The 23,764-nt window shown below is 44.0% G+C and overlaps 1 protein-coding gene across 2 annotated transcripts in view; it reads right to left on the bottom strand.

The window, feature by feature from the left end:
* The window catches only part of RYK (receptor like tyrosine kinase), a 254,573-nt gene that overhangs the window by 79,566 nt on the left and 151,243 nt on the right, over window positions 1–23,764 (bottom strand). For both annotated transcript variants that reach the window (XM_073625527.1, XM_073625526.1), the window contains exons 9-10: window positions 23,353–23,439; window positions 187–256 (exon numbers count right to left, since the gene is read on the bottom strand). In XM_073625527.1, coding sequence (XP_073481628.1) covers window positions 187–256; window positions 23,353–23,439 — 157 coding nt within the window. The remainder of the gene's footprint in view (window positions 1–186; window positions 257–23,352; window positions 23,440–23,764) is intronic.

Here is a 23,764-nt window from a genome sequence, read left to right as displayed (position 1 = left end):
TTACTATCCAAAGTTAAAACAAGAAAAGGGCAGAAGATTTAATAGATGGAAAGATGAAAAAATTACTGAAGTTGCGCTTTAAGTTCCAAATGTATGTTACAGAAACAAAAGAGCTCTTCTTGACAACAGAAGCCAACTATGCTGCCATGTAAATTCTGTATACACACATTCATTACAGTAACTTACCGGTGGTGTAGGCCTCTCAGTTTGCAGCTTTCAGTCAGCATCATGGTGATTTGTACCTCGGAAGCTTGATCTAAAACAAAAAAGTTTTTCAAAATGTGTAGAAAAAAAACTGCAAAAAAAAAGATAAAATAAAAAATGGCTTCAAGCATTGAGTTTGTTCAACCACATCAAGAGTTATCAGCAACCAAGCACAATTAAAGCTACCCGCAGGATAGGTTTATAACTACTTAGTCACTGAAAATATAAAGAGATTACTTACCCTGTAAGCTATGGCATACCTTGCCAAATGGGGAAATCATAGCACAATCAATACTGTAAATCAAGACTGTAACAAGCAAGTATGGCAAAAAATGGGTTTAGATATAACCTGTATTAGGAATTCTACAGTACTAATGGGCTGGGGCGTGTTCAGATCGTAGTCCCAACCCACCTGAGCAATCACTGCGCACCGCCAATCATAGGCAGTGATGTATTTCTGAGCCCGCAGTGCACATACACATGCTGCCAATGATTGGCGGAAAGTAGTGACGGCTTCCTGGTGGGACTGCTCCGGTGGATTGGGACTACGATCCGAACACATGTGAGCCCATTCCTATTCTACAACATTAAATACCCAAGTGCAATATTAATGCTGTCTCAATTTTATCGTGACTTATCCAGACATTTTATTGCCTTTGATTTGCCAAATATCAGGCATGTTCTGCAGATCACTGGAAAATAAAAGTATCCAAACTGTGTTTGACAGAACAGTCAGGATGGCATAAGTTTTGAAAAAATGATGTAGACTATTTTTTATTGCTTCGCCTAGGTACGGTGTCATTTGGAAAAGATTGAAAACTTGTGATAAACTGATAACCATGTCCTTTTACCTGTGTTGACCAAAGGAACATTTTCTTTCGTGTTGTCTTTACTATGTTTCACTGGCTTTTGGTAATTGTCTTGGATTAGTATGTGAAATGAAACGTGCTTATTTTGTGTAAAATAGAAGAAAAAAACCAAGATCCTAAAGCCAAATAACACAAGGGCCGAATGTCAGTCGACATCAGCCGGTTCAATAAAAACCAGCCTTCGGCCTGTGTGCATGGCAGCCGGTCGGACAGAAGCCAACCGCTCGGCCGGCTTCTGTCTGATGAGCATGCTGGAAAAGGGCTCTTGATCAGCGCTCTCAGCCAATGGCTGCGAAAGCTGATCGGAGTGTTCTGGCGGCGGCCTGTCCCTGTTTATTAGGAGCATATTTATTATTAGACACATTGTACACAGTGACAGCACAAACCTGGCACACTGTCATTGCAGGGAGTAATACAGCAATCATTTCTCCTCCTTCCCTCATGATCAGGAAGTGCAGGCATCAGAGCCACACAGAGCTGCCTACTCTCTGGAAAAAGTCTATACATGTGCTTATCAGAGGGAGTCCGCCTAATGCGCAGATCTGCAGCCAATACATTGTGACGCAAATATTAATTTATAGGGTGAAGAACCAGTGACATTTCTGGCATGCATTGCAAATTACAATTTTCTAATTTCTGACACACATTGCAAATCTTCAATACAGGCACATGTTAATTGTGCGTCTGTCAAAAATGTTAGAAATATGATAGTTTATCAGTCCCATTGTGTCTATAGCAGAAGTTGAAAAAGTGTGTGATACAGCTAAAATGGTACTCCCAGGCACAATTATGTGACACGATGCGAGTGTGGGCACATTATTGTGAATGGAGGTATGAACATGGTTTTGGCATGGGAGCATACAGTGCATCCGGAAAGTAGTCACATCGCTTCACTTTTTCCACATTTTGTTATGTTACAAGCTTATTAAAAAATGGATTAAATTCATTAATTTTCCTCAAAACTGAGCTCTGGTGCATCCAATTTCTACCGATTATTCTTCAAATGCGTCTACAACTTGACTGTAGTTCACCCGTGGCAATTTCAGTTGATTGGACAGGATTTGGAAAGGCACACACAGAGTGGCCTCCATGATCTGTAAATGGAAGTTTGGAACCACCAGGAATCTTCCTAGAGCGGGACACCCGCCAAACTGAGCGATCGGGGGAGAAGGGCCCTAGTCAGGGAGGTGACCAAAAACCCAAAAAGGTCACTCTGACAGAGCTCCAGCATTTCTCTGTGGAGAGAGGAGAACCTTCCAGAAGAACCACCCTGCAGCACTCCACCAATCAGGCATGTATGGCAGAGTGGCCAGACGGAAGCCATTTGTCAGTAAAAGGCACATGACAGCCCTCTTGGAGTTTGCCAAAAGGCACCTGAAGGACTCTGACCATGAGAAACAAAATTTCTCTGGTCTGATTGAACAAAGAGTGAACTCTTTGACCTGAATGGCAAGCGTCTTGTCTAGAGGAAACCAGGCACTGCTCATCACCTGGCCAATACCATCCCGACAGTGAAGCGTGGTGGTGGCAGCATCACATTGTAGGGATGTTTTTGAGCAGCAGGAACTGGGAGACTAGTCAGGATCAAGGGAAAGATGAATGCGGCAATGTACAGAGACATCCTTGATGAAAACCTGCTCCAGAGCGCTCTGGACCTCAGACTAGGGGAGGTTCATTTTCCAAAAGGTCAACAACCCTAAGCACACAGCCAAGATAACAAAGGAGTGGCTACGGGACAACAGTGTGAATATCCATGAGTGGCCTAGCCAGAGCCCAGACTTGAACCCGATTGAACATTTCTGGAGAGATCTGAAAATGGCTGTGCATTAACGCTCCTCATCCAACCTGATGAAGCTTGAGGGGCCCTGCAAAAAAGAAGGGAGAAACTGCCCAAAAATAGGTGAGCCAAGCTTGTAGCATCATACTCAAAAAGACTTGAGGCTGTAATTGGGGCCAAAGGTGCTTCAACAAAGTATTGAGTAAAGGTGGTGAATACTTCTATACATGTGATATTTTTTGTTTTTTAATAAATTGGCAAAGCTTTCTAACAAACTTCTTTCATGTTGTCATTATGGGGAATTGTTTGTAGAATTTTGAGGAAAATAATGAATTTAATCAATTTTGGAAGAAGGCTGTAGAATGCAATAAGATAAAAAAAAAAAAAAAAAGTCCGACTTTACAACTTCTTTAAGGGTTTTCAAAATGAAAATAAAGTAGCTCTAAGAGATGGACACTGCCAGGGTCTGAAGAAGGTGCTACCTTCGAAACGCGTCACCCAGCAGCTGCACGTCTTGTCCGCAGGTATGGAGACTGCTATCGGTGTATCCATTATCACCATCAATAGACCATTATGCGCGATTTTTATCTACCCTTGTGAGTAGTATTTTTACGTTTCTTTCTTTTAATAAACTTTTTTTTAAAGATAATGCACAAGGCCGGTCCGCCCTCTCTTTTCTGTTTTTTGTTTTTAATTTAGTTCTGTTGCAGTATTTAACCACAAGCTTCTAAACTGACGAAACAAAAAATGTGATGTGTAAGCCAATAAAAACAGAGTACATTTTGTGTTTTGTTGCTGACATACTTATCTTACATTATCTTACTACTTTAGGTACATTTGCAAACCAGGTCCATATAACGCTCAACAGCCAAGTTCCCTACAAACATCTATTTTGCTAACAGCAATCATCGTAAAAGAGGGTTGTATACTCAGTGTTGCAATGGCATTTCCCACTTGTCATCCTTCATAAGATTCTTATTGTACCTTAATGCACATGCTAAGACAACTTTAAAACTGGAACAGCAAAAGAAAGTCTTTGATCTTCAATAAAAGAAAAGCACAAGAATGAGCAAGCAACAAGTAGAGTCAATAAAGTGCATCTCAAGAGAACAGCTAAAAGACATAATAGAGTACATCTAATTTCCAGATCATTTGTGCAAATGCTTCTACAAATGGTTTAAGCTATAACCACAAATAAATAGATTGCACATTAACTGCAAAAGAACAATGTGGCATGTCAGATTCAGGAACCAAAACACATGAAAACCATGAAAGCCAATGCAACAACTAATTAGTGATGATAAAGCAGTTTATATACCTTAATGCATAAAATGCAAGAAAAAAAATACAAAAAAAAAAAAAACAAAAACAAAAAGAAAACTTTTGCTCTTAGATCTACCAATAATAAACTTTGTAAAGCAATGGGCAACAGAGAAAGCATAGCTAGTCCTTTTTTCTGGCACCCATGGCTTAACTTCAACTGGTATGCAATTGATAAGCAAAAATATGTCACTCTCAACACTTTACTTTGCCATTGTTTCCTAGTGGCTGGAGTGAAGCGGCAAGATTTATTATTGTTGGATTGTGGAGCGTAGACTGACATTTTGCAAGATTATATTAGGAAACACAAATCTTATCAGAGTGTACAGATCCAGCATCCGTATTGTATTTTCTTATCAATATTATTTCCTTCTGTTTCTCCACGCAAGCAAAGCTGCTATTCTGCAAATATACAATGCACTATAATTCACTTCGAAGAGCAACTTAAAAAATAAACAACAAATTAAGTTTTGGAAAAGCAAGAACGAATGGACGAATATACAAAAACAGAGAAAATAAAATGTTTCCAAAAAAGGGAATGAGGTGGCAAAAAAAAAAAAAGTGACCCACCCAATAAAAGTTCATACGTATGTATCGCCTAATCTAGATCTCTGGGTTCCACATTTATCCAACTCACAACAAAGGAACGGAAAGACAAATCTCTGAGGAACACAAAATAGCTGGATTCTTTAAATAATGGGTCATGACAAGCAAAAGATCAAAAGTTACATTTTATCTAATAAAATGTGTGTTGTGCTCTATGTATAGTCCATACATTGGGGTTTGCACAATAAATGCTGCTCATTTTAGCTTTGGTTTTGTAAAACATCGGACCATACACTATGCCATTTACACATATGCATCACTAGGGATGAGTTCTGTTTGAGCATCACCAACAATATCTGCAAAGTTAAAGTGGTAGTAAAGGCAGTATTTTTATATTTATTTACCTACAGCTAAGCTTATAATAAAGCTTAGCTGTAGGTAGAATGAATACATCCAAAACGTACACCGTTTAGGATATATTCTAGCGAGTAGCGGCCGGTGACGTCACCGGCACAAATGCGCTCTGAAGAACTGGCATACCCGTGCCGTTTCTTCAGAGCTGTGTGCCGTGGGAGGGACATCCTTGCAGCTCGGCTAGCCAGATGGCGGAAGTCCAGGAACCCGAAAGGAAGATGGAAGCCTCTGCAGCAGTGACAGCGCACTGCTGGAGGGCTTCATTTTAGGGTAAGCCTTTCATAACGTGTTGGTATGCACTGCATACTAGCACATTATGATATTGCCTTGCAGAGGGAAACTTTTTCTTCACAATAGTTTACCACCATTTAAGAGGTTTAGGAGAATTTGGTAGGAAATTAGTTAAATCTCCCACTTCCTTACAAATGACTGGCAACAGAGCAGGCAGGGTAATTCCAACTCACATGGCTATGAGAGGTTTAGCAAGCAAAAGTGGAACTTCACTCTCTCAATCAACATTGACTAATTTTTAATCCTTATGCTGCTAGCATTAGTAATAGAAAGAAAGGTATATATACTTTAGTCGTTTTGACCTTTTTTTTCTTTTTTTTTTCTTTTACACATTTCTTCAGTTACTTGCTGGTTTCTTGCCTAGGCAAATGTCGTCATACATCACAGGAGTCTACAGGAGCGGAGGAAGGGCTTTCTCAGCTAAGCACACCCTTCTGTCTTTCTGTCTGTATGCCTGAGCTAAGGGCAGATGGAATCAAGGAAGTAAATGCTACAGGAATCATCTGCCCTTACTCGAGATGGCTGCAGCCAGAAATGATAGGGGGCGTTTTTAAAGTGATTTCTCAGCAAAATAAAGCATGGACATGGATGCATGAGCTTGCTTAGAATATTAAAAATTAATTAAATAGTGTTTTTGTTCTGTGTGGCCAGGTGCAGCGCAGTTCCACTTAAAGCACACAGTTCTGGCACTGGCATGTTATTTCTTTATACTGAGACATAGAATTGCTTATACAAAGTGTATATTGTGCACTACTGCGTATTCCCCCTCTGCCTGGATTGATTTACTGGAGTAGGGGGACCACCACCTAACCAGGGCTCAGTAAAGCCGTCTGTGAAGCCCACAAAAAGGCTTTGAATGATGACACGTTGGGGTTGATTTACTAAAACTGGAGTGCAAAATCTGGTGCAGCGCTACATAGAAACCAATCAGCTTCCAGGGTTTTTTTTTGTCAAAGCATAATTGAACAAGCTGAAGTTAGAAGCACTCTCCAATTTGAGTAAATCAGCCCCTGTGTGTCGTTGGAATCAGTCTTAAGAAACTCAAAAGGTTGTTGGTGTAAGCTACCATGCCAGAATTGACAGTGTATTTAAGCCACAGCTGAAGTAGGGAGGTGGTGTAAGCCGATGAGCCATTAGAAGGTCATGTCCAATTGTGACAAAGACTCACCTGCTGCAGGGACTTCTCTGGATGTTTTTTCCCCACTGGGTATGGCTGTTGTGGATGGTGCTGATCTACATTTAAAAGTCAATGTCATCAAGCATGGAGAGTAGCGACACGTTATCACCTTGATGCTGCCATTGCTCATGTGCCAGGTATTTGAGCCATTGTGACATCAGGAAGTAGGTGAGGTTCAGGAAACGTTTAGAAAATGCTGTTTGAACACATCCCTCACCCTTGAAAACAGTATGAAGCCCAAAACCAAAAAATGTAATACATTGCAGCGTACAAATCATTAGATGTGGTGTTTTGCAATAGCTCTTTTCTTAAAGGAGTTGTAAACCCTCCCTTTTTCCTACCTTAACCCGATTGTTCCAGCGATGGGGATGAGCACAGCAGCTCCAGTCGCTGTCTCGGGTCCTCATTGGATAGATTGATCTCGGCGGGGCAGAGTCTTGCTTTCACCGGATGCAGCAGGGCTCGGGAGCGTGCCCGGTATTGACAGGTACCCGCTCCCACCTCCGGCACAGTTGGCACCCCCCCAGCCGGCCTATTCAAAAGCGCAGCATGCTTTACGCATGCACAGTAGGAAACCGTCCAGTTTCCCTTAGTAGGGATGAGCCGAACACCCCCCGGTTCGGTTCGCACCAGAACCCGCGAACGGACCGAAAGTTTGCACGAACGTTAGAACCCCATTGACGTCTATGGGACTCGAACGTTCGAAATCAAAAGTGCTCATTTTAAAGGCTAATTTGCATGGTATTGTCCTAAAAAGGGTTTGGGGACCCGGGTCCTACCCCAGGGGACATGTATCAATGCAAAAAAAACTTTTAAAAACGGCCGTTTTTTCGGGAGCAGTGATTTTAATGATGCTTAAAGTAAAAAAAAAAAAGTGAAATATTCCTTTAAATATCGTACCTGGGGGGTGTCTATAGTATGCCTGTAAAGTGACGCGTGTTTCCCATGTTTAGAACAGTCCCTGCACCAAATGTCATTTTTAAAGGAAAAAATCTCATTTAAAACTGCTTGCGGGTTTAATGTCATGTCGGGTCATGGCAATATGGATGAAAATCAGTGAGACAAACGGCATGGGTACCCCCCAGTCCATTACCAGGCCCTTTGGGTCTTGTATGGATATTAAGGGGAACCCCGCACCCAAATTAAAATAAGGAAAGGTGTGGGGCCACCAGGCCCTATATACTCTGAACAGCAGTATACAGGCGGTGCAAACAAGACAGGGACTGTAGGTTTGTTGTTAAGTAGAATCTCTTTGTAATTTTGAACATTTTTAACGTGTTTAGCTCCAGCCAAAAAATCTTTTCTAAGCTTTTTGGAAAACATAGGGAAGGGTTATCACCCCTGTGACATTTGTTTTGCTGTCTTTCCTCCTCTTCAGAAGATTTCACCTCACTTTTTTGTCCCAATGAAAAATGTTTTTTGAAAATTTGGGTTTTTTTGTGGAACAAGGATTGGAAAGCATCAGTGGAAAGGAGAAATTGTTTTCCCATATTAACTCTTACAGGAGAGAATTTCCCTTCCTAGGGGTAGATTTCATCTCACTTCCTGTTGTCTCCTTCCGTTTGCAAGTAGGAGTCGTTTGTAAGTTAGATGTTTGAAAGTAGGGTCCTGCCCTATATACTCAGCAGAAATTTGGGCCTTAGGTGTTGCTGTGGCCACAACACTGTAAGCCCTCACAGGGCCCTGCTGTGAAATATTAGATCAAGAATTGTAATTACATGCCCCTGTTGAACAGGAGCTGAAAAATTAGGCCTTAGGCACTGGTGCTGGTGCCACAACACTGCAACCCCTCACAGACACTCTAGTTGGAACGCAGGAACGAGCCCTGCTGCAAAGTATTGCTTCAAAAATTGTAATTACACGCCCCTGTTAGACAGGGGCAGAAAAATTGGGCCTTAGGCACTGGTGCTGGTGCCACAACACTGCAACCCCTCACAGACACTCTAGTTGGAACGCAGGAACGAGCCCTGCTGCAAAGTATTGCATCAAAAATTGTAATTACACGCCCCTGTTAGACAGGGGCAGAAAAATTGGGCCTTAGGCACTGGTGCTGGTGCCACAACACTGCAACCCCTCACAGACACTCTAGTTGGAATGCAGGAACGAGCCCTGCTGCAAAGTATTACATCAAAAATTGTAATTACACGCCCCTGTTAAACAGGGGCTGAAAAATTGTGCCTTAGGCACTGCTGGTGGCGCCCAGAACCAAAAATGTTCTTACAAGCTATCAGCGTGATGATTGAGGAGGAAGAGGATAATTACTCAGGGATAGTCACTCAGCATCAGCATAGGCAGTCTTTGAAGGGATCTGAGATTTCAAAAAAAATTATTCGGTTACATCAGCATCAGGTGCTTGGTAGCTGGTGGTGATCCAAGACTCATTCATTTTTATGAAGGTCAGCCGATCGACCGAGTCGGTGGACAGACGCACCCTATGATCGGTTACCACGCCTCCAGCAGCACTGAATGTGCGTTCCGAAAGAACGCTGGATGCAGGACAGGCCAGTAGCTCAATTGCATACTGTGCAAGCTCTGGCCAGTGATCCATCCTCAAGACCCAGTAACCCAGAGGATTTTCGGTGGGAAAGGTGTCCAAGTCTGATCTTGCCCCTAGGTATTCCTGCACCATGTAAAACAGACGCTGGCGATGGTTGCTGGAACCGATCATACCTTGGGGCTGTGGACCAAAAAATCGTCTGAACGCATCGGTCAGACGGCCACCTTCTCCACCGCTCCTTCTTTGACTGACCGAAGCCTCAGCAACACGTTGTCCAGAAACAGGAGTTTGTAACCTCCCAGTCTCTGGGAACGCGTTGCACAGACCTTTCTGCAAGGCCTCCCGAAGATGTTTCATCCTCTGCTCCCTCTGCGATGGCAAGATAAGGTCCGCAACCTTACCCTTGTAACGTGGATCAAGGAGGGTTGCCAGCCAGTATTGGTCCTTCTCCTTGATACCACGAATACGAGGATCCTTACGCAGGCTTTGCAGGATCAGGGAGGCCATGCAGCGTAGGTTTGCTGAGGCATTCGGTCCGGAGTCCTCTGGGTCACTAAGAACGACATGGTCCGCAGCCACCTCCTCCCAGCCACGTACAAGTCCATGTGTTTCTTGGGACTGATCCCTTAAAGACTGCTGCTGATGCTGAGTGCCAGGCTCCACCTCCATACTGACACAATCTTCCTCCTCGTCCTCTTCCTGTGTGATCAGCGGGCACGCAGGAACACTGTCTGGATAAAGGGGGCCTTGAGAGCTAAGGAAGTCCTCCCCTTCCTGCCTCTGTTCTGCCTCAAGTGCCCTGTCCATTATTCCACGCAGCGTGTGCTCCAACAGGTGGACAAGGGGGACAGTGTCACTGATGCATGCACTGTCACTGCTCACCATCCTCGTGGCCTCCTCGAATGGTGACAGGACAGTGCATGCATCCCTGATCATGGCCCACTGGCGTGGGGAAAAAAAACCAAGCTCCCCTGACCCTGTCCTGGTGCCATAGTCGCACAGGTACTCATTGATGGCCCTCTGCTGCGTGTGCAGCCGCTGCAGCATGGCCAACGTTGAGTTCCACCTGGTGGGCATGTCACAGATTAGGCGGTTCTTGGGCAGGTTAAACTCCTTTTGGAGGTCCGTCAGCCGAGCACTGGCATTATATGACCGGCGGAAATGCACACAGACTTTCCTGGCCTGCCTCAGGACATCCTGTAAGCCCGGGTACCTGCCCAAGAACCGCTGCACCACCAAGTTAAGGACGTGAGCCAAACAGGGCACATGGGTCATTTGTCCCTGTCGGTGGGCAGAGAGGAGGTTGGTGCCATTGTCGCAAACCACCATTCCTGCCTTAAGTTGGCGTGGCGTCAACCACCTCTGAACCTGCCCCTGCAGAGCTGACAGAACCTCTGCCCCAGTGTGGCTCCTGTCCCCCAAGCACACCAGCTCAAGCACCGCATGGCATCTTTTGGCCTGCGTACTTGCGTAGCCCCTTGAACGCCTACGGAGCACCGCTGGTTCCGAGGAAGAGGCCATGGAGGAAGAAGAAGAGGAGGGGGTGGAGGAGAGAGGTGTGTCACAATCAGCATTTTGGAGGCGTGGTGGCGGAACAACCTCCAACACTACTGCACCTTGTCCTGCATCCTTCCCAGCTGCCAGCAGAGTCACCCAATGCGCCGTGAAACTTAGGTAACGTCCCTGTCCATGCCTGCTGGACCATGAGTCAGCGGTAATATGCACCTTACCGCTGACCGCCCTGTCCAGCGAGGCATGGACATTGCCTTCCACATGCCGGTAGAGAGCCGGAATCGCCTTCCGTGAGAAAAAGTGGCGTTTGGGTACCTGCCACTGAGGAACCGCACATTTCACAAACTCACGGAAGGGGGCAGAGTCTACCAACTGAAAAGGCAGCAGTTGAAGTGCTAGCAATTTTGCCAAGCTAGCATTCAACCGCTGGGCATGTGGATGGCTGGGAGCAAACTTCTTTCGGCGGTGCAGCAGCTGGGGCAGGGAAATTTGCCTGGTACAATCTGACGTCGGTGTACCAAAAGCAGATTGCCCACAAGTACTTGGCTGTGACACACCTAATTCTACACCTTCATTCCTCTCACTGCAGGTCTCAGAGAGGACTGAAGGTCTAGTGGGGTTGGAAATCTCAGCTGATGAGGAGCAAGGAGAGATCCTCTTTGTTCTTTGGTGTGGGTCTTTTAGATACGCTTGCCAACGAACTGCATGGCAGGTCAACATATGTCTGGTCAAGCATGTGGTACCCAAGCGGGAGATGTTTTGGCCACGCGAGATACGCTTGAGACATATGTTGCAAATAGCAGCGGTGCGATCTGATGCACTCGTCTCAAAAAAGGCCCACACCAAAGAACTTTTTGAATAACGCGCAGAGACTGCAGCGCCCTGCACATGTGGAGCTTTGGGGTGTGATGCAGTCAATGTGCTGCCCTTAGGCTGGCCCCTGGAGGGCATCCTGCCTCGTTGGTGATGTGCCGCCGCCTCCTCCTCCTCCTCCTCCTCCTCCTCTCTCCTATCAGGCACCCACGTTGAGTCAGTGACCTCATCATCCCCTCCCTCCTCATCACTGGAGCAAACCTGGCAGTATGCTGCAGCAGGGGGAGCATGACTGCCAGATTGCTGTCCTTCTTGGGCACCCCCTCTGTCCGTGCTCATGTTACTGCCTTCATCGAGCTCAGTATCGTCATCAGAGCCTTCCAAACGCTGGGCATCCTCCTGGAGCATGTACCCAACACTGTGGTCAAACAGTTCGAGGGAATCCTCATGAGGACATGGTGGAGCTAGGGAAGGAGTCACTGATGACATTGAGCTGAGGGAAGAGGCCGCTGCTTTGCCAGACAAAGCACCCTGGGCATGGGTGAGAGAGGATGAGGAGGATGAGGACGGCTTGGTCATCCACTCGACCAAGTCTTCCGCATGTTGCGGCTCAACACGGCCAGCTGCCGAAAAAAAGGCCAAGCGTGTCCCATGGCCACGTGCTGATGAGGATGCACCGTCTCCACGACCAGCACTAGACACAGAGCCTGCTTGCCCTCTCTTATTGGCTTGTGACTGTCTGCCTCTCCTTCTTGGCCTTCCAGACATACTAATGGCCTGTAGCTGCACTAAGCTGGGATAGAACACCTGTAATTTTCTTCAGGTAGCTTTATATACTGTAACCAGACAAGCCTGCCTGTCAGTAGGAAGATAACAGGAACGGATCTAGCTGAACACTGTGAGCAGGACGCACTGTACTAAATGTAAATAGTCTAGCTGCCTGACCGTGGTACTAATAGGATCAAATAGAACACCTGTAATTTTCTTCAGGTAGCTTTATATACTGTAACCAGACAAGCCTGCCTGTCAGTAGGAAGATAACAGGAACGGATCTAGCTGTACACTGTGAGCAGGACGCACTGTACTAAATGTAAATAGTCTAGCTGCCTGACCGTGGTACTAATAGGATCAAATAGAACACCTGTAATTTTCTTCAGGTAGCTTTATATACTGTAACCAGACAAGCCTGCCTGTCAGTAGGAAGATAACAGGAACGGATCTAGCTGAACACTGTGAGCAGGACGCACTGCACTAAATGTAAATAGTCTAGAAGATAACAGGAACGGATCTAGCTGAACACTGTGAGCAGGACGCACTGCACTAAATGTAAATAGTCTAGAAGATAACAGGAACGGATCTAGCTGAACACTGTGAGCAGGACGCACTGCACTAAATGTAAATAGTCTAGAAGATAACAGGAACGGATCTAGCTGAACACTGTGAGCAGGACGCACTGCACTAAATGTAAATAGCAGGAACGGATCTAGCTGAACACTGTGAGCAGGACGCACTGCACTAAATGTAAATAGTCTAGAAGATAACAGGAACGGATCTAGCTGAACACTGTGAGCAGGACGCACTGCACTAAATGTAAATAGCAGGAACGGCTCTAGCTGAACACTGTGAGCAGGACGCACTGCACTAAATGTAAATAGCAGGAACGGATATAGCTGAACACTGTGAGCAGGACGCACTGCACTAAATGTAAATAACAGGAACGGATCTAGCTGAACACTGTGAGCAGGACGCACTGCACTAAATGTAAATAGTCTAGAAGATAACAGGAACGGATCTAGCTGAACACTGTGAGCAGGACGCACTGCACTAAATGTAAATAGCAGGAACGGATCTAGCTGAACACTGTGAGCAGGACGCACTGCACTAAATGTAAATAGCAGGAACGGATCTAGCTGAACACTGTGAGCAGGACGCACTGCACTAAATGTAAATAGCAGGAACGGATCTAGCTGAACACTGTGAGCAGGACGCACTGCACTAAATGTAAATAGTCTAGAAGATAACAGGAACGGATCTAGCTGAACACTGTGAGCAGGACGCACTGCACTAAATGTAAATAGCAGGAACGGATCTAGCTGAACACTGTGAGCAGGACGCACTGCACTAAATGTAAATAGCAGGAACGGATCTAGCTGAACACTGTGAGCAGGACGCACTGCACTAAATGTAAATAGCAGGAACGGATCTAGCTGAACACTGTGAGCAGGACGCACTGCACTAAATGTAAATAACAGGAACGGATCTAGCTGAACACTGAGCAGGACGCACTGCACTAAATGTAAATAGCAGGAACGGATCTAGCTGAACACTGTGAGCAGGACGCACTGCACTAAATGTAAATTGCAGGAACGGATCTAGCTGAACACTGTGAGCAGGACGCACTGCACTAAATGTAAATAGTCTAGAAGATAACAGGAACGGATCTAGCTGAACACTGTGAGCAGGACGCACTGCACTAAATGTAAATAGCAGGAACGGATCTAGCTGAACACTGTGAGCAGGACGCACTGCATTAAATGTAAATAGTCTAGATAGAAGATAACAGGAACGGATCTAGCTAAACTGAATACAGTGTATATATATATATGCAACACCTGGGATGCATATATATACACACAATACACTGTAAGTGCAGCTAACTGACTGACTGTTCTGCCTAATCTATCTAACTCAAATCAAATGACACTGTCTCTCTCTATCTCTCAGCACACCGGAACACACACTACACAGGGCCGCCGTGCAGGCGGCCTTATATAGTGTGGGGTGTGTACTAAATCCCCTGAGCCATAATTGGCCAAAGCCACCCTGGCTTTGGCCAATTACAGCTCTCTCTACTGACGGCGCTGTGATTGGCCAAGCATGCGGGTCATAGTGCATGCTTGGCCAATCATCAGCCAGCAATGCACTGCGATGCCGCAGTGAATTATGGGCCGTGACGCGCCACACGAATTTAGCGCGAACGGCCCATATCGTTCGCAATTCGGCGAACAGCCGATGTTCGAGTCGAACATGGGTTCGACTCGAACACGAAGCTCATCCCTATCCCTTAGTCAAGATGGTGGCACCAGCACCCGATTGAAAAATCGGCTCTGGTGAGGACAACGCTGGATTCCTGGCCAGGTACGAGCCCTAATATTAAAAGTCAGCAGCTACCGTATTTGGAGCGTGGAGCTCCTCTTTTAACCACCTTAATACCGAGCCTATTCTGACACTTCTCTCCTACATGTAAAAATCATAATTTTTTGCTAGAAAATTACTCAGAACCCCCAAACATTATATATGTTTTTTTAGCAGACACCCTAGGGAATAAAATGGCGCTCATTGCAACTTTTTATCTCGCACGGTATTTGCGCAATAATTTTTCAAACGCCTTTTTTGTGTGAAAAAAAAAAAAAAAACGGTTTCGTGAATTAAAAAATATCAAAAGAGTAAAGTTAGCCCAATTTTTTTGTATAATGTGAAAGATGATGTTACGCCGAGTAAATAGATACCTGACATGTCACGCTTTAAAATTGCGCACAATCATGGAATGGCGCCAAACTTCATAACTTAAAAATCTCCATAGGCGATGCTATAAAATTTTTTTACAGGTTACCAATTTAGCGTTACAGAGGAGGTCTAGTGCTATAATTGTTGCACACACTCTAACGCACGCGGTGATACCTCACGTGTGGTTTGATCGGCGTTTACATATGTGGGCGGGACTTACGTGTACGTTCGCTTCTGAGCGCAAGCTACCGGGGACAGGGGTGTTTTAAATTTTTTTTTTTATTTTACTTAATTTTTTTTATTTTTACACTTTTTTTTACATTTTTTGATCACTTTTATTCCTATTACAACATCCCTTGTAATAGGAATCTATGTGACAGGTCCTCTTTATGGGGAGATGCGGGGTCAATAAGACCCCACATCTCTCCTCCAGGCTGGAAAGCATGAGATCGGGAAATTTTTTTTTATCGATCACATGCTGACAGCCGCGATCGCGGCTTTGTTTATTTCCAGGTACCCGGGCGTGACGTCATAACATCACGCCCGGACCTCAAATGGTCATAGAGATGACTGGTGACCATCTGGTCACCAGTCATCTCTATCTTTCTCATCCAGCGCCGGCCGATTCACTCTCCGGGCTCCCGATGGCACGGGAAAGCCCGGAGAAGCACCGGATGGCGACGTCCCCTCCCGTCACCTATAAGAACGATCAAGCGGCGGAACTGCTGCTATGATCGTTCTTATCGTGCACAGAATCGCCGGCTGAAAAGAATGATATCTGAATGATGTCTATAGCTACAGGCTTCATTCAGATATCACCCCACAAACACAAAGACGTTTATATACAGTGGCCGGTTTTGAAGTGGTTAAGTCTGAACTGCAGCAAAAACTTTTTAAGCAGTTACAGCAAACTGTTTTTTTTTTTCTTTTTAGGATAAAGGTTTTAAATAAAATTCAGACAGATCCATACATCAAACTTCACAAGGACTCACTAAAATAGTAAACACTGTCATTACTGAAAAGGTTATAAATAAATAAAAAAGTCAATAACTTATTTGCTTAAGAGGTACACAAAAATAGCCAAAACCCTCAGGAAAGCTGATGGTTGCTTCAATGGGGAGCATCACTAACGGACCAGCATTGTATACTGCCAAATATTTACAACCACTAGTGTTAGGTCTGCCATCATATGTGCACAATTCCGGGAAACTATCGGAGACCCCATAATGCCACAGATGGAAATCTAGCGATTTTTGTCACTCACATGAACTCCCTCAATACCTTCATTCTTCACACAGTGAGCCAATCAGATCAGTATTAGGCTGGATTCACACCTATGCATTTTTAGTGCTTTTTGCATTTTGCAGATTTGCACTACAGAACATGTTCCATAGGAAACCATGCTAAATGGACTGTAGTTCAAATCCGCAAAATGCAAAAAGCACTAAAAATGCATAGGTGTGAATCCAGCCTTATAGACAAGCAGATTTCATCTGGAAATGCACAAAGTTCTGCCCATAATTATTTTAAATTTGAGAATACCTGTTAACTACAAACTAAAGGCATGATGATTGGTGCAAAGTTTGCACTCAATTATGCCAACTTAGCTACGGGTATGTGGGAATACCGTTATCTACATAATCCCTTCGTCCGGCACACTGTATACTTTGAAAGGCTATATTAATGACATTTTCAGTCATCTGGGACGGCCCCTTATCCTCTATAGAATACTTTGTGGAATATTGCAACAATACGTTTGGCTTTTCTTTCAATCCTGTTTCTGAAAGATTCGTTCCTGTTTCTCATGTTGTACTTTCTTCCCAAGGTGATAAAATTACATCCATCACTCAATTTTAAACCCACTTCAGGAAACTCATAGGTATAGGCAAAGAGTTGCCATCACGCCAACGTGGAAGAAAGATGTGCTGAACAGCCAATTTTGCAGGCATCGTAACAATTGCTCTGCAAATTAGGACAACGTTATCCATAGCCAATTTCTGAAGAAAAAGCTTCTGGATAAAGGGTATCCCACAAATCTAGCAGCTGAAGCTTATTGTTTTTATTGGCTATTTTAGGCCAAAAAGCACATGAGGTTCATCACAGTTTCACAGGGATCATATGGTCATGGAAAGAAAGTTTCTAAAACACTGGGCTATTCTCCTACAGGACCCACCATTAGGAACCCACTTGCCATTGAAGTCCAAATTTGCATACCGTAAAGCCTCTAATCTTACAAGTAAAATTACCCGGAACAAGTTGACTAAAGAAAATAAACCAGTGCTCCAAGGGTTACATTTATTTTGAGAATCTATTGGGGATGTTTCATTGCAAGAAAAAAACCCTGCCTAACTTGTCAGTTTGTTAGGCATGGGCAAAATAGGTTCACAGCCAACAGCAAAACATTTGTCAATAAAGAATTTTACAACTGTTCAACCAATTACATGGTTTATTGCATTAGTTGTCCCTCTGGGCTGCTATATATTGGGAGGACCATTCGCACCTAATGTGCAAGATTCGGGGAACATAGATTCACAGTACAAGGGGATGTGGAACACAGTGTTCCTAATCATTTTACTGAAAGCTATGACAAATTGATTAAAGATCTACAAGTCTCTACCAAGATAGCGGCACCATTTGGCCTTCTCTAAAATGGCAGCTTTTATCCACAAATTTTTTGCCTTCACCAATATGGCGGCCCCACTTTTAGCTTTTTAAAAATGGCGCCTGGAGTTTTCGTTTTTGGCCCTCACTAATATGGCGGCTACACTGGGTAATAACGAGGCCTGCAGTAGCACAGTAAAAGCCCAATTTTGGCATTTGTATGTATCAAGAACCTCACACGGAGCAATGACCTGTTGTGCCCAACAAAGAGAAAGCTGCAAGCCATAAAAATAAAAATCAATAAACAGAAAAGGTCTAAAGCTTAATGTGCATGGGACGTTTTACAACCTTTCCTGAACGCTTTAATTTGTCAGATATTTTTTTCCCCCAAATAGTTAAAAAAATTAAAACCACCTGTAAACGAAACACAGCTAAACACGAGTTACCGCGTTAACAAGCTATTACAGGCGTTTGGTGTTTCAAATGCCTCTGAACATCCGTCCTGAAAGCATTTTTTTTGCTTTCCAAAAATGCTTCTAAAATCAACTGCCTTGAAAGGACCCCGTTTACATGTACTGATAAGATAACAGAGAAGAGTTCAGGGGCAGGCCAACTGCTAATAAGGATGAGCTCAGGAGTGTTCGCAAACAGCACATGCAGAGCCCGCCAGGAAGTCGGCACTGCGGAGTGTTAATCACAAGCAGAAAGATTGGGAAATGTCTCACTGCCTGTGATTAGCGCTGTGCAGTGCTGACTTCCTGGCGGCTCTGCATGTGCCATTTGCGAACATGCCCGAGCTCATCCTTACTCCTAAGGCCTCATATACACTTCTGCTGCTAAACGGACGTTTAGGAGCAGTTAGGCATTTTTTTCCAACTGTTCCTGAACTCTCCTCTATATTATCTTATCAGTACATGTACACAGGGTCGTTTCTAGGCAGTTGAGTCTTTTTTTGGAACGCAAAAAAATGGTTTCAGAAGCTGATTTTAGAGGCATTTCAAGCGCCAAATGCGGCAACTGGCCACATGTAAACGTGGCAAAACAGACATTTTAAACGTGGGTTACTATCTGTCAAGTTAAATCATTCAGGAGAGGTTGTAAAAACGTCCCGTGTACATGAAGCCTAAACGTCCGTTTAGCAGCAGCAGTGTACATGAAGCCCAATTAACTTGACAGGCACTTAAAATAAGTGTGTGTTTTGAAAAACTCAGATTTCATTAGATTTTATTTATTGTTTTGATCTGAACACCTACAGGTTTTCCCTTTTTGCAGCACATATCCCCACAGTCTGTCAAAAGGACCAGTAGGAATTCAGAAGATTTATCCAAATATAGCTGGAGGTGTGCAAAAACATCCAACTGCTGAACATGCATGGAGCATATTAATTCGCAGCCTGGTCCCAACATTCTTTATTCATGTCCCATCCTCTGTACACATAAAAGTTATGGAAATTAGTAGAATTCAAAACCATTTGCCAGCAAAATGAATCACAGAAACAGCCTGACAATTAACACATAGAAATGAGGTAATTTGCAAGTACCTATGGGGGACTATGCATGGTTCCTTGCATTTGGCTGCAAGCAGGAAGCCCCTCTGAAAGCAATGGGAGCCGGAAAGTGCCTGCCGTTATTCACATGTAACCGCTCATGCAGCAACTGCCTGCAGAACCTCAGCCCTGGATGCAGTCCGTCTGCATCCAGGCCCTATCATCCATGGGCAATCACTGCACGAGCAATGTGAATGGGGCCTAATTATACATGTAGCCTTCGCACGCACAGCAGAAGATATTCAAGTTAAATCCTTCCCCCGGTATAGTCTATGTTATACATACTGCTTAGGATTCCTTAGCTCTACCCAAAGAATTTTGATTTATAGACACTGTACGCAAAGGATAAGAAGGTAACTGAGCTATTAAATAGCATGTAAAGCCCTCATGTTGTAAAGCGCTGTGCAAACTGTTGGCGCTATATAAATCCTGCTTAATAATAAAGCCAAATTTATTTTAGTTTTGTATAGAGCAGGTAAGAGTTAAGATCCTTATCAGGTTATTTTTTGCTGCCCAAGTTCCCCTGTAATATTACAAGTCATTTTTTCCCCCTTTTTTACAGTATAGGGCCCAGACCTCTAAATTATTAGGAATGAGCTATATGCAATTTCCTTCAGGTTCCTGCACACTGGCAAAGGAGAAGGTTGCAAGGACATCCCCCTATGCACCACCCTCTCCCTCCTGGCTAGCCTCAGTTTTCTAGCTTGCAAAGGGGAGACATAAGAGGGAATAATCCTGTGTCCTGTACTGTACTCTAAGAAACATTTTACTTGTAAGTCAAAAATCTTATTTTCAGAGTTTACAGATCCAGAATGGGTCGAACCCCTTCATTCGAATCTGGAACCATAAATAGGTTTGAGAAGAAGCCCTGAAAACATTCTCCTGTGGGTACAGGAGTAATGACTTCTTGTTCCAAGAGCTGTTGGACAGCAGCAACCACTCCACCTGCTGTGATGGGGAAGGAGACAAGGTAGAGAGTGAAGTGGGTTGGAGGCACAGTCCAAAATTTTAGCTCGTAGCCCCTAGAAGTGGCACTCCGGACTCAGGTATCTAAGATTTTCTGGGGCCAGAAGGCCCATTCCGGGACATAGAGCGCACCATTGATGATGGCTAACAAGCCTGAAACTGCTTTATGTAATCTGGATTACATGCGTCTACAGTATGCGTACTGCAAACCAAAAGTTCTGGATGAACAGTTGGCCCAGAGTCATAAAAGGAATGATGTGCATTGCTCTGCCCAGTAATATAAAATGAGAAAAACTATTTTTTGGACTTGATGAACTTTACCATGCAAATACCCTTTGTTTTAAATATGTTCACCTTTTGAACATCATATATGCTGAATTTAGGGTTAAACATAAAATACATTCAGCACACCCCCCCTTCCCTGTGACAGAGCAGGCTGAGGTTCTTCTCCTCCACAGCCACATTTTAAAATAGGCCCGGTTCCATCTGCACAGCAGCGTCATTTATTCACAGCGATCTGTAAATGAATGAACTATAAGTCCTGTCTAGACTTGTCGTTTCTATGGACTAAGCATGCTGATCAGCGCACTCATAGCCCATTCACGCTCCCTCCAGCTTTCAAACTTAAAGCCCCTACAGAGATAAGGGCAGAAAGCTGGAGGAAGAGTGTGCAGGACTTTGACACAGCATCTGTGATTCACTGGTCACGAGTGCAATAAATTGCAAGCTCCTTTTAACCTGCAAAAATACGTGCAAAAAAAAAAAAAAAAGACACGAGGCAGGCCCAAGCAGTCCACCAAGGTGGCTGGTTACAATTTGCAGTGGTTCCCAGTGCAATCTGCAGGTTGAGAGTCAATCCAAGAAACACTAGTTCCCATCTTTCAACATCTGGTGCCAGCATAGTACCTCTAAAATTAAAGACTTGTAGACACCCAATTATGATCAGTTCTTTAAGGACTGGCTGCAATTTAAAATTCTGTTTACGTGTTTGCTAGGATATCATTAGTCCTGCAGTACTATATTATGTGAGATGGAAGCAATCAATAAATCAAAGTTCTTTGGCATGATACAGGCAGTGTGCAACTATGGATTACTCCAACACAAAACAGTACGAAGTTAAAATGAACTTAAACTTCGGTTCAGCAAAATATCTCTCCCTAAAACCAAGAATAGAATTTAATGTTCCTCTGGCTAAACCTCTGACAATGCCAAACAGCTACAAGTCACGCTCCCACTCTGACACAGCCCAGAAATCCAGACCTTGAGCAGCTTTTGCAGTTCTGTACAAAAAGCTGGTTGTAGCCCTGCTGCCAAAAAAGACCTCAGTTTTCAGCTTTTAGTAATTCATTGAAAGCAGAGAAACCAAAGAAAAGTAAATATGCCAGGAAAAAACACTGCCCTTGGCATGTTTCCAAGTTCACTTATATTGACACAATTTGAATTTATGTGCATGGCAAGCATTTAAAGACCATAATTATACAAAGACTACATTCTGGCTGAACTTCTAACTTGGAAAAGGGCGAAGAAAAAATGAAAGTTGTTCTAAAGGCTCAAGGGTTTTTTTTTTTTTAAACCTTCATGCATGAAGGTAATAAACTTTCTCTGTGCAGCAACAGACTCCCCCCCCCCCCCCCCCCCAATACTTACCTGAGCCCCATCACGATCCAGCAATGTGCCCAACAGCCTTGGCACTCTGGGGACTCTCATTGGCTGAGGCAGCAGGGGTGAAGTGATCGCAGGAGTTACATCCATACGCTAATTGCCCCTTTGGGGTGAGTGGATCTGGTGAGTGGGGATCTTGAGGGGGAGCACAAAGTCACCAGAGGATATTGCGAGCACCTAAGTCACCATTTGAACATCTGTTACATCTTTTGAAGAGTACTAAATGCACATCACATGGACTGTTATATGCACATGTATATGTGAACTTGAACTTTTTCTCTTATATATTTTTTACGGACGTATAGTTTGCCCACACAGTGCGGCTTTATTTAAAGTGGAGTTCCACCCAAAAATGGAACTTCCACTTTTTGGAACCCTCCGGTGTGTCACATTTGGCACCTTTCAGGGGGGAGGAGGGAGCAGATACCCAATACATGTATTTGCTCCCACTTCCTGGCATAGATCACCGCGGTGATTGCGGTGACCTACGCCACTTCCGCCGCCTCCCCCGTCCTCCCCCGCTGTATTCTGTGAGACACAGAATACAGCAGGGACCTGTGAGGACGCGCAGCGTGGCTCGCGCATGCGCAGTAGGGAACCAGGAAGTGAAGCCGCACGGCTTCACTTCCTTATTCCCTCACCGAGGATGGCGGCGGCAGCAGCCGAGAGCCGAAGGACGGACCGAGTTCGGCTGCCGACACCGCGGGCTCCCTGGACAGGTAAGTGTCCATATATTAAAAGTCAGCAGCTGCAGTATTTGTAGCTGCTGGCTTTTAATATATTTTTTTCAGCAAACCTGCGCTTTAAGTTGTTATTTGCACACGGTGATATATTTATGTTTGTGTTTAATAATTTAATGATTGTATTTTTAATTTTGGTATCAGGCCCCTTATTCTGGTAGTTGGAGGTATTACTACCAGGGAACCACTAGGGGAATCACTATTAGGTTACTGCGTAGAATGTGCCTCACAAATCACTGGAATACCTGGCACGGATCACATTTAGATATTTAAGTTACTCTAACAGGTTGGGAATCTTCTGTAAGGCCACTTAGATTTACACCTTTATGGCACATAGTATGCTAATGTATATTACAGGATTATAACTGAGGTTGGGACCATATATATTGCAGGGGATGTTAACATATCACCCAACGACAGATCACAGACAGTTATATTTGAAACACAGGTATTTTTCAGAGGTGGGGTCATATACATTGAGTATAGGTGCGGTACACCCACTGGTGGTGCAGCATTCAGGCCTCTCTTTCTTACCTGTCCACATCTTAACATTAACCATTTGTAGGGAGCGCCATCTACCCCAATTTATTGTTTAGGTAAGTATAACATGTTTGTTTTTTTAACAACAAGCCTTTAATATCACTTTACGCACTACAAGATCTGGGATTGTGAGATCTTTATGGCTATTTTAGAAAAAGATTATTAGTCACCAACTCTTTCAAAAAAAATCTGGTAACAACACTAATTCAATCATATATATTTTTTTTTTTGGAAGATAGATAACACCAGCCTTGTACTCTGTTCTAAAAGTCCATCTTTTGGCAAGAGTCACAAAAAAGCCTAAATGGTGCCATCTTTAGTAAAACTGCGTACTGGTCATCTACAACAGAGCCACACATAAATGACTTACCTTTCACAGTTTTTACAAACACTGGTTTCTCTTTGCTGGGATCCTTATCATCTACCAGGATACCATGGAAGATTCGACCAAACGTACCTATGTACAAAAAAAAAAAAAAAAACTGCATAAGCAGGCGAGTTTTCACCATCAGCAGAAAGAGACTCTAGGACGAAGCAAAAAAAAAAAAAAAAAAAAAAAAAACAAAAAAAAAAAAAACACATTAGCATGTATAAAGCAGGAACCTAGAGGTGCCCCCACACACCTGCAGCAGTTACAAAGGGCCTGCCCGAATGCTAGGATGTTCTCATAGGCAAAGCTCTGACAGCTCCAGTTAGTATTGGTCCTTGCCACCAAGTCTTGCCATCAGACATTTCTACTGACCCATCACAGTGATGGGCTACCTTACTAGCCAACAGAAATA

The sequence above is a fragment of the Aquarana catesbeiana genome, linkage group LG04 (genome assembly GCF_042186555.1).
Source record: "Aquarana catesbeiana isolate 2022-GZ linkage group LG04, ASM4218655v1, whole genome shotgun sequence".
Taxonomy (NCBI): domain Eukaryota; kingdom Metazoa; phylum Chordata; class Amphibia; order Anura; family Ranidae; genus Aquarana; species Aquarana catesbeiana.
The sequence above is the reverse complement of the archived record's forward strand: the minus strand, read 5'-3'. Positions and strand labels throughout refer to the sequence as shown.